The following is a 10,975-nucleotide window of genomic DNA, read 5'->3' on the forward strand; positions in this document are numbered from 1 at the left end:
TCTTAAACCAAACAATAATCACATTATCAAATTGAATGACTTGGAGTTGACATGGTCTGATAGAATAAAATACTTAAGTTTAACCTACGACAAAGACCTCACCTTCAAGGATCACATTGAAGGAATCCAGACAAAGTGTAAGAAATATATTTGTTTATTTGGAGCTTGGAAAAGCCCACTGGAGCTAAGCATCACCAACTTTTTAGCTCTCTCCAGAAGGCATAAAACCTCTCATTTTTTGTAGCAACAGATTATAATTATCCAAATGATAAATTTCCTTAAATTACATTGGTTACTACTCCACACAGAACCATTCTTGTCTCTAATACTAATACTAATATAATACTAGTACCCAGAGTGACAAAAATCTTAGAAACAAACGGTGTTATGAGTTAAGTGAAAATCGAATGCATTTGAGCAACGATTAAATAGACGGCACATACTAACGAAAGGCTCGTTCTGACCGTAATGGGTTCTAGCGAAAGGATGACGGAGAAAAGTATGAGTTCGAAGAACCCGATGGCGAATATCACAGTCTAGTGAGCGTAAGAGTTCAGAGCAATCGATTCAAGATTGGAGCAGATCTGCGACGAAAGTTACCTTAAACACGTCTCTACGAACAGACAATAGATCAAGACCTATGAGCTTGCAACGATCTGGGTAAGTCGGATGATTTAGAGGATCTCTCCAAGGAAGTTTACGTAGCGCGAAACGAATGAATTTATGTTGGATGGCTTCTATAGACTGAATATCGTTTTGATAATAAGGTGACCAAACAACAGCTGCATATTCGAGTGTAGAGCAAACCAGGGCACAATATAAAGCTTATAGACAATGTATATTCTCGAAACATTTCGTAACACGAAAAATAAATCCGAATAACTTTGTTGGCTTTGTTGATTGTATAATCCACATGCTGCTTGGAATTCATTTTTGAATCCAGGATAACTCCTAAGTCTTCGTCGAACGACTTACTTTTAAGAACGGTTTGGGAGATAGAGTAGTCGAATTCAAGTTCTGAGTGTTTTCGTGTGAACGAAACAATTGGTCATTTCGAGGCGTTTATAGTCATTCTATTTACTTTGCACCTATTTGTAAAAATGTCTAATTGTGATTGCAGGAATATATCGTCATTGGTAGTTTTGATAGGATGAAAATCGTTAGCAAATGCATTTAAACGAAGTATTTAAATATTAAATGTTTATATCCTCTTATAAACAGAAATGCTAAGCTCTGTCTAAAGAGCAAATTATTAATTTATAAACAAAATTTCCGACCAGCCATGCTTTATGCAGTAACAATTTGGTCAAGTTGTTGTTCCACCAGGAAGAAAACGCTTCAAAGCATTCAGAATAAAATTCTGAAAATGATTTTGAAGCGTCCTCCCTGGTTTAGTACAAATGAGTTACACAGACTCACAAATATAGAATCATTAGATGTAATGTCACGTAATATTATAAGCGAATTTCGACAAAAATCGATGCAATCTTAAATTGAATCGATTCGCTCTCTGTAATAGTTAGTAAGTTAGTATATAAGTTCCTTTTCCTCTTTAACAATACAAGTAGGTTTACAATTTTCCGTACACAAAAATCACGGGGCTGAAAAGTTACCAATTGTGACTGAACACCCAATTTAAATCTTAATAATTTAATTTTAACTCATATTTCAATAAATATTTATTAATAAAAAATACTTCAACGTATGACAAATACAGGTTAAAAATTTGGGTAAAGTTTTATAATAATCATAAGTTTAATATAACATAATATAATAAAAATAGTGTTTCGTAATATCGCAAGCGCTATCGAAAATAACAGCAGAATATTCCTACTCCATTCGCAACTGAAATCTGGAACTGAATACTTGATTTTTGAAATAGATTCTGTATATGGAATTGAATTCTAAAAATAACACTTAATTCAGGAACTGAATTCTTGATACTGGGAACTGGATCAAAACTTTGGACCTGAACAAACCTCAATGAAGTGCTAATGTTGTGCTTGCTTTACTTTATATTACTGCGGCTCGGGTACTCGTTGATGCCAAACATTCTAGAAAACTTCAATTTTGAATTATTTGTGATTATGTCATACAACTGAAACATTTTACCATAAATTGATGAACATTTTTCTGAGGGCATGTAGTAAAAACTATATGGATACGTTAGGTACAACAAGAGATATTCACGATCAAAAACTTATCCCTTTACAATAGGGTAAATTTTGAAATTTTGCCCAATAGTAAAGTGAGACATATTCACGTCGAAATTTATAAAAAACAAACAATGTCTAATTTTTCCTTTTTCTTGAAGCCATTTTCATGGCTTCCCCTAACAGAGACGACAAAATAAACACGCTGCTGTTGAAACAGAGTCCCTTCACACAACCACCATTAGTAGGAATTAAACAGATTTATACTTCGTGCGGTTCGTTTACACCATGTGGAAGGTTGCAATACATGTCAGTAAATGGATCATTAGTGAAATTTATTTTGTGCGCCGTTCACCTCGCACTAGAGGTAATCATTTTCATCCGAGAGGGTTTTGCCTTTCTAATATAGATAGGACATGCAATCGCTGTGAAAGACGACTTGTGATGTATGACTTTCAGTTTTCATTTTCATGAGTATTTTTCACAAGCGATGGCGAAAAGAGGTTCAAATTTTTATAAAACTGACAGGTAAATTCTTCTAGTTTGCAGATACTGTTAGTTTATGAATATATAATCATACTTTGGTACTACTAGTCTGACCAGATCAGACTACAGGACGATAACTTTTAAACCGTCATATAAAATGACGATGCAAAATCGGTACGCACCGGTACGTATTGGTACGGAAGAAAAATAACACAACGCTTTACACAATGCACACAGTGTGCTTTGGCCGATGTCTATCGGCACGGAGAACACATGAGCATGTGTTTCCAATCATGTTGAAGAAACCACGTATATCGGTGACAGGCGTTCTGTTATTTATTTCGATAGTAGTTGTGTAGTCCTATGTCAACAGTTCGAACAACCACCTAGGGCTGTCTCTCATAGTTTTGGAACGATCAGTGCAGCACATTATGGCATCAAAATAGTCACTTTAATTTTCAGAATAAGAACATAACTCGTTGAGTAAAACTCATCACTATCAAGTTATTTTGTAGAGAAGATAATCAGATAACTTGAAAAACATGTACAAAACTCTACGGAACACACATCATTGTTCGATTCATACATTCAGCGTTTGAAGCTGGTTCAAAGGGCAACGAAATGTTTGGGGCCAGTGGGATGTACGGCGAGAACAGCCTGTCACTTCAAAAACAACTTTGTTGTTTGATGTCTGATGTGTATTCACACAAGCGAAGCTGCTAGGCATAGAAAAAATGGTTGACGAAAGCAAAAACTTACTTTATTTGATCCCATGTGTTTAATCCAAAGTTTTTCAGTACTAGCAGCTCCAGCGCATAGTTCACGAATCCGTACTGCAGCGCCATCGGGAAGGTTTCAGCAGGAACAGATTTCAACACATATTCCATTATTTTTTATGGCGAGGCACGGCGATAAAGGGAAAAGGAAATAAAAAGATTTCATGAGCAATCGTATTCCGTCGCGAACTTGAGCAAGTAGATATCACTTTGACATTGTGTGGGGGCACTGAAGGGACATAATCTGAACATTATTTGAACAATTTGAAATGGATGGTTTTCTTTACACGAGTTTTTCATTATAACTCTGAAAGATTGAATTTATTGCTACTGACTAATGTCGTTTTCGCTTGAGAACACTGAAACTGACCCAGGGTAGTTTCTTCAAACAAACACTTTTCACGAAACTGTGTTGTTTTCGCGCTTAGCAACGGCGGTTTGAGCAAACCTGATATAACAACCAGGTTCGAAACTGACTCGATTTTCAGTTCAACAACGTTAAAACTAGGTTCGAAACTAGCTTCAAACAAACGGTTTGACAGCAGTTAGGGTGGAAACTGGGTTAGGTTTGGTATCAAGCGAAAACGACATAACTAACAAAAAAAACTCTTATCAGTGCAATTGGCTTACAAGCTATAGATAGGTAACATAGCTTACCATTTTGCGGTTTGGTTAATCTATCGAGATTTATCGGAATGAACTACGCGAACATGCGAAATTGTGGTGAGAAATATTAGATTTAATTATCACTTTACGATTGTATAACGATATTGATTTTCATTTCTGCTTCTGTTTGCTATCACCAGTAAACGATGCTGACCACTATGAATCTAGTTCTATGAATTTTTTAAATTTATTGTACAGCTGGTCGAAAAAGCAACAAGCAGCTACTTTTCACACTTTTCCTTTTACGATACTAAGTTCTCGTTTACCAGAAGTGTAGGAAGCAGTGGAGCTCCGGAGAACGAATAAACGAGGAAACCTTCATGCGTTTTCAATAAGCGAGTAGTCAGGACAACCCTCGAAGGGCGAGAAACCACACTAATACAATCGATCCATCATTGTTGCTATGATTGTACTTGACTATATTTAGTAAACTGAACGTTTTCCGTTACTCTACGGGGCGGCCTACGAGGATACTTTTCACTATGCGTTGTGGTTGTACAAAATGCGCAAACAACATTTGTAGCGTGATTTGTAAGAAGCTTTTGAAGTCTAGAAATTTATCGAATTCAATTGCATCAAACAACTCATTAATCTTTGCTTTGTAGCTACTAAGATTGACGAAGCCCGAAATATTTCTATCACTATGGTGTATCTGATTTTCGCAGCAAGGATCATAAAACCACCCTCTTTTATCCGATTTTCTGTGTCAACGCAGTTATCCTTCTACCATCCATTCCACGCATCGAACCATTAGCATTGACAGCAAACAACACGAGAGAAGTGCTTGGTTCGAGAATAGAATTCAATATTACTATCCTCTTGGAACAGAAGCACTTTCGCCGAACGGATTACAACCGAATCGAGCCGTTCTTATCACCGTGCCTCTGGATGAACGCATCCATCTTCAACTTCCTCGAACAAGCGAACCGACAGCACACACATGTATGTATGCACTTTCTCTTCCGGATCTGCTAGAGCTTCCTGACTCCAGTTCACTAACAGCACAAACTGGTTCAAAAAGGGATGGGTTCAGGATTAAATCAGCCCCCGTCCCACCGTCGCCGTTCGACCGATCCTAGCAAATCCTAGATGATGAGCTTTTACTCCGCAGCGTTAACCACCCTCACTCGCAGGCTGACTTTCTCACTAGAACGCGCGTTGCACAGCTGCTCCTCGGGGTAGATTATGGTGCATGGGGTGGATTGTTATTTTTTGTTGTTGTGTATATCTAACACTACGCGCCGCACTTCCGCTTTGCTAAAGATCCCGACGAAGACTGATTCGTGGCGAGGAAAATGTTATCGTCTTCGGTTAGATGCTGCTCGCAACCACCAGAGAAAATTTAATTTGTTCACAGGAGTATGACGAGCAACAGGGAGAGTAGGCTATAGTAAAAGTTTGGATAAAAGAAAATGAGAGTTGAGATACCGTTACAATAGAATCGACGAAGGTTGGTTGTTGTGAAAAACTGGATATTAGAGATAGCAGATGGTTCATGCTCTGGGATATTGCGTTACACAGCTTTTATCTAGTATTTATTGATAAACAGATCTGTTGGTGATGTTCGAGAAACCACCAAAAGAGGGCTGCTAGTTTCGTACTTATTTTATCAACTGTGTGATTTTTAATTGTTGAGAACTGTCTCTAAGCAAATCTCGTAGATTACTTTCTTTCAATATTATAAAAGGCATTCAACTGAAATTCGGCTCTCAATATGTATAACGAAAACGAAAAGTTTCCAATGTATTAATTTGATACATACCATATAAATGATCTTATTGCATGCCAAAAACGAGAAGATACAATTTTTTTCGAACTGATATTTTTGTTTCGAGAATGTAGGTATGTCTTTGCAATACGCCTGAGGAACACAATTGTCAATGATTTTGGTAAAAGTGATGAGGATTGATTGATACAAACACATCTTCCAAAACGACCACATTTTTAGTTTTTTCGCTTGCCGTTGGCGTTATGCCCCAGCAACCGTATATCATGCCACACAACAAATCAGTGGTATGCCACACAACAAGAGACAATATGTTACTCCCCACTACAATGATGCAATATGTCCCTTAAAATCTCGATATAGAAGAAAAGCAGATAAAGAAGATATTCTTTGTATCAGAAATCAATTGCATAATCAATTAAGGGGCGGGTAGGGTCTAACACTTCTGAAAAATCATTATTATTTTCTTTATATTTTTTATAGTAAAACATTTCAAGAATTTTCTGTGAAATTTTCAAGCCTATTGGAACGAAACTCTGGAAGTTATGGACCTTTATCTATGGCTATCTAATTCACGTAGAATCAAGAGCTCGGTACACAGGCTTAAGATTTCTACTTCGATTGACTTCAAAACTTGACAAAACATTCTTGAAATGTTCCGTTATAATAAATAATAAAATGAAAAATATGATTTTTTGAAAATGTTAGACTTGTTTCCATTGATTTTATAGACAAAAAACTTTGAACGCGTTTTCCTCGAAAGCAGGTTTTGAAACTCCGTGTGTTGTTCAAATTTTGCACACACTTTCTACATATAAAAAGCCAGACCCCAACCTTTTCCTTTTCTTTGTTTGTTACTTTAGGGAGATTTTACAGCTACAAAATGGCGAGTTTTTTCGTGAAAAGTCGTAGTTTTAACTTTGAACAATCACCAAAAATTAAAAAAATTAAAAAAAAAATCAAACAGAAACGTTGGGGTCTAGAAAAACATCTACTCTAACTATGCTGCGTTTATTTGTTCACTTCTGATTAATCTGCGCTGAGATACAGTGGACACCGCAAATCATGATTTTTAAGAAGCGTTATCAAAAATACCTCTTCACCGACTTATTTCTCAATATTTTTCCACGAAAAAATTACAAAATGTTGTTCGAATGATGCTTTTTATCAAGCAAAACATTTGAATTTATTTTGTGAAACGATAGTTCTGGAAAAAAAATCGCAAAAATTATGATTTTTTTCATCGCAAAGACAATAACAATGTACATTAGTGCTGTAGAAGTGCGTGTGCATGATCTTCCCTCAAGCGTCATCGATCCTTATATTCGCAAAACTATGTCCCAATACGGAGAGATTCTCTCTATCAAAAAAGAAAAGTAGAAGAACTTTTCTCCGGTAATCTAAATGGCGTACGTTTGTTACGCATGCGCTTGAAGAGGCCTATACCTTCTTATGTGACTTTCGGTCAGGATACAAGAATCCTGTGCAAATCACTTGTTACCTATGGCAATCAGATGGCCACATGTCAATATTGCCAAAAAGCTGTTCACTACGGTAAGCAATATGATAAACTGGACAAGGAGACAACTACACCAAAGGACAACGGTGCTTCCTTCACACCAACCCCAATGAAGCATATCCTTTAACGAATCCATCAGTATCCCCTATAGAACAAAGTACACCAGTGCAACCAATATACAACAAAGCACATCTACAGCAACTAGCAACGAACTCAAGACTGCGAACAATAAGGAAAACGAAAAGAAGACGGAAATCAACAACAATACCACCGATGCGGCAATGGATGACGAGACGAACCACGAACAAAGTGCCCCTCAAACCTCTCAGGAGGAAATTGGATGCTCTAGAAAAAGGATGACAACGAGATCAAACACAAAAAAAAAATTATTCAAAAAATCAGCTCAATCTCACGTAAGCTTATACGCAAATAGGCCTGAAAAAAAAATCTTTTAAATAAAAAAAAAATAGTGTTAGTGATAAAACCTTTTTTTAGAAAAATCTACTTAAAAAAGGAAAGAGGGCCTTTAGGCCTGCAGGGGCGCTTTATAATACTTTCCCATGATAATAATTTTCATTTTCGTCAAATCGGGTCAGTTTCATGTTGTTATGTTTTTCGTATAATCCGGTTAATTTTACCTTACATGGAAAGAAATCCGTTACTGGTGTCATGATTAGAAAATCATGAAACCAATCAGTTTAACTTTTCATGAAACCATGAGCAATAACTCTTCTCCCATGAAAATTAATCATGGTTCGTTACTTGAAGAATGCATTTCTTTCAAAGCTCTTAACTCAAATTTTCTACCCGGATATCACTTTGAACCCTCTGCCTCGAGTGATGTGATAGGTTGCTTAATTGATTAATGGTAAAGCAAAAAGCAGACATTGAAAAGCAAGACTTACTGAAAATGTTTAATTGATCCTGAAGCATATTCATTTAATAATCTTGTTCTTTTACCCACCGGTTGAGAGAGAATTAAACGAAACATAAAAATAAAGATAATGAACCGAAAATTGACATCATAAGAGACTAAGCACAGCTACGCTTTTTATTTGAAAAAAAAAATATTACATTTTGTTTGAATACATTCTTACATATTAGATGTGACCGTTGTTGCTAGAATAATATTCCGAAAGCTAGCGTAAGCCAAAAAATAAATTCGATTGTGAATTTGTAACACCATCTAACGAAAATCAGAAAGATATTTTGTTCATAGATATAACAACGCAAGCTGTATTGATTCACCTAAATATTATAAATAAGACAATTTTTTTGGAAAAAATTCGACATAGAGTTTTTTTAAGAGATTTGATTAACACGTGTTTTTTCATGCAGTTCGTTTAGATGCTGAAACACAAAATCAAAACTTAGGCAATGAACGCAAGTATACACGTTATTTTAGGCGTCGTAGTTTTTCAAAAACATAATATTTTAATTGTTAATGATTCTGATTCAAAGAAGTTCGTCATGCTTTTCACTGAATTTATGTTGCAAAACTTAACATCGTTGCAAAAATCACACATAACGCCTGAATTAATGTCGCAAAAATTATCATCATAGCAGAAACACGCCTGAAGTTATACCCAACAACGTTAAATGCGTTACGTTTAAATTTCAGCATCAGTCTTAATGGATCATGATCCAAGAAGTTTTAATCATGGTGTATTATCATAACATGAAAATATATTATTTTCCCCAAATCATGACTCGTTTTGCTCATTTCTAGAATCGGAATTTTGTCCGTGTACATTCCCATCTGGGGCACTTGTTACACGCGTTCTCCCTAAAAATAACCTTATAATCTTCTTTGATATAAAAGGAGTAAACTGGACTCAAAACCGTTATTCCCAATCTTAGGCTCAAATGATCATCTATCAGACCTTGGTCCTACCAAAAATTACTTCATACTTTTGGATAGAACAAACACTTAAATCGTCATTTAGAGTGCGATGGCAAAATTGTATAAAATCTTCAAAATTTGAATAAAAACTAGTAGAGTTTGTACGTCATGTTAGTTGGTGGTCGTACGAACCGACTTCGATTATACCGGTTCTTGGGTTCCGGTGCCGGAAGTGCATATTATAGTGAACTAGGTGGATTAAAACAGGTTTTTATTTTCAATTCAATCGTTGATTTACGAAAAAATGTTAAAAAAAATAAATACAATTCTTTGCTATTCCCACTTTTTTCATTTATTTACAAATATTGCAATTCTGTTTATTCAAAATGTTCGAAACTATTCGAAGAAACACAAGAGCTCCACTCTTTGAAACACTGCCCGTACCCGCATATCAGTCCTATGACGATTTTCGCAATTAGTTCGATGGTTGAAATCTATCCTTGATATGCATTCAGGAATTGCGGTAAAACTGTGTGTTCGCTCATTAAAATGTGGAAAAAATACCATCTCTTGTCTGTCCCATACGCAAAGTTTCCGCATAACAGTTTCATTTAGAGAAAGTTTCATTAAATTATTATATCGCAATATTGAATTATTAGTGGTGTATTGCCAATAATAATGTGCAATAATACCAGTTCAATGCATTTAGCTTGCTTCATTTAGAATTGGAACAAACTTTTGCTCATATTGTGGCGCTCCTGATGGACGGATTTGAAAGGCGCCTCCGTGTCGGGAATTTTGTCAGCTTCACGTATGTTTTTTTTTTACATTCCGCTAATCGACTGTAACATACTTTGTAAACAATCAACATGGAAGCAGAAGGAAGGGAACAAATTGTGCACAGTTATTTGGTAAATCCATTGTGGTCTGCATTTAGGCTAGCTAAACAGCTGAAATTGCCCAGAAATACCGTATGGCGGGTTATCAAACGGCATAAGGAAACATTGACGACGATTCGGAAGCCTCAAGCCAATCGTCGGGGTGGAACTGTCGACCGGAAACTGCGTGGTAAGATTTTGAAGATTTTGAAGACGATTAAGAGGAATCCTAATCTGTCGGACCGTAATTTGGCCAGAAAATTCGGTGCTGCCCATAGTACCGTGAGGAGAACTCGACTCCGGGAAGGAATCAAGTCGTATCGAGCTAGCAAACAGCCAAATCGGACCATAAAACAGAATACTGTTGTCAAAATCCGTGCTCGGAATCTATATAACTAGGTGTTGACAAAGTTCGACGGGTGTCTTCTGATGGACGATGAAACCTATGTCAAGGCTGACTTCGGGCAAATCCCAGGTCAAAAATTTTACTTGGCAACGGCTCGGGAGGATGTTCCAGCCAAATTTAAAGTTGTTTTTGCCGACAAACTTGCAATAACATTTATGATTTGGCAGCGCATTTGCAGCTGTGGCAAAAAAAATGAAAGTTTTCGTTACAAATAAGACAATGACATCGGAGTTATACTAAAAAGAGTGTCTCCAAAAAAGATTTTTGCCGTTTATTCGATCCCACGACCATCTCGTAATGTTTTGGCCAGATTTGGCAAGCTGTCATTACAGCAAAGTCGTTCAAGAATGGTACGCAGAGAAAGGGGTCCAGTTTGTTTCGAAAAACCTTAACCCACCCAACTGCCCCCAGTTCTGCCCTATTGAAAAATACTGGGCAATCATGAAGAGGAGACACAAGGCAAAGGGAAAGGTTGTCAAAGACTTCAATCAGATGACGATCTGGTGGAATAAGATAGCTAAA

The 10,975-nt window shown here is 36.5% G+C and overlaps 1 protein-coding gene across 2 annotated transcripts in view; it reads right to left on the reverse strand.

The window, feature by feature from the left end:
- The window catches only part of LOC131425295 (guanylate cyclase soluble subunit beta-1), a 76,548-nt gene extending 71,204 nt beyond the window's left edge, over nt 1-5,344 (reverse strand). For both annotated transcript variants that reach the window (XM_058587068.1, XM_058587067.1), the window contains exons 1-2: nt 4,073-5,344; nt 3,399-3,472 (exon numbers count right to left, since the gene is read on the reverse strand). In XM_058587068.1, coding sequence (XP_058443051.1) covers nt 3,399-3,472; nt 4,073-4,075 — 77 coding nt within the window. In that variant the 5' untranslated portion in view covers nt 4,076-5,344. The remainder of the gene's footprint in view (nt 1-3,398; nt 3,473-4,072) is intronic.
- Nucleotides 5,345-10,975: the final 5,631 nt, after the last annotated feature.

This window comes from Malaya genurostris, chromosome 1 (genome assembly GCF_030247185.1).
Source record: "Malaya genurostris strain Urasoe2022 chromosome 1, Malgen_1.1, whole genome shotgun sequence".
NCBI lineage: Eukaryota > Metazoa > Arthropoda > Insecta > Diptera > Culicidae > Malaya > Malaya genurostris.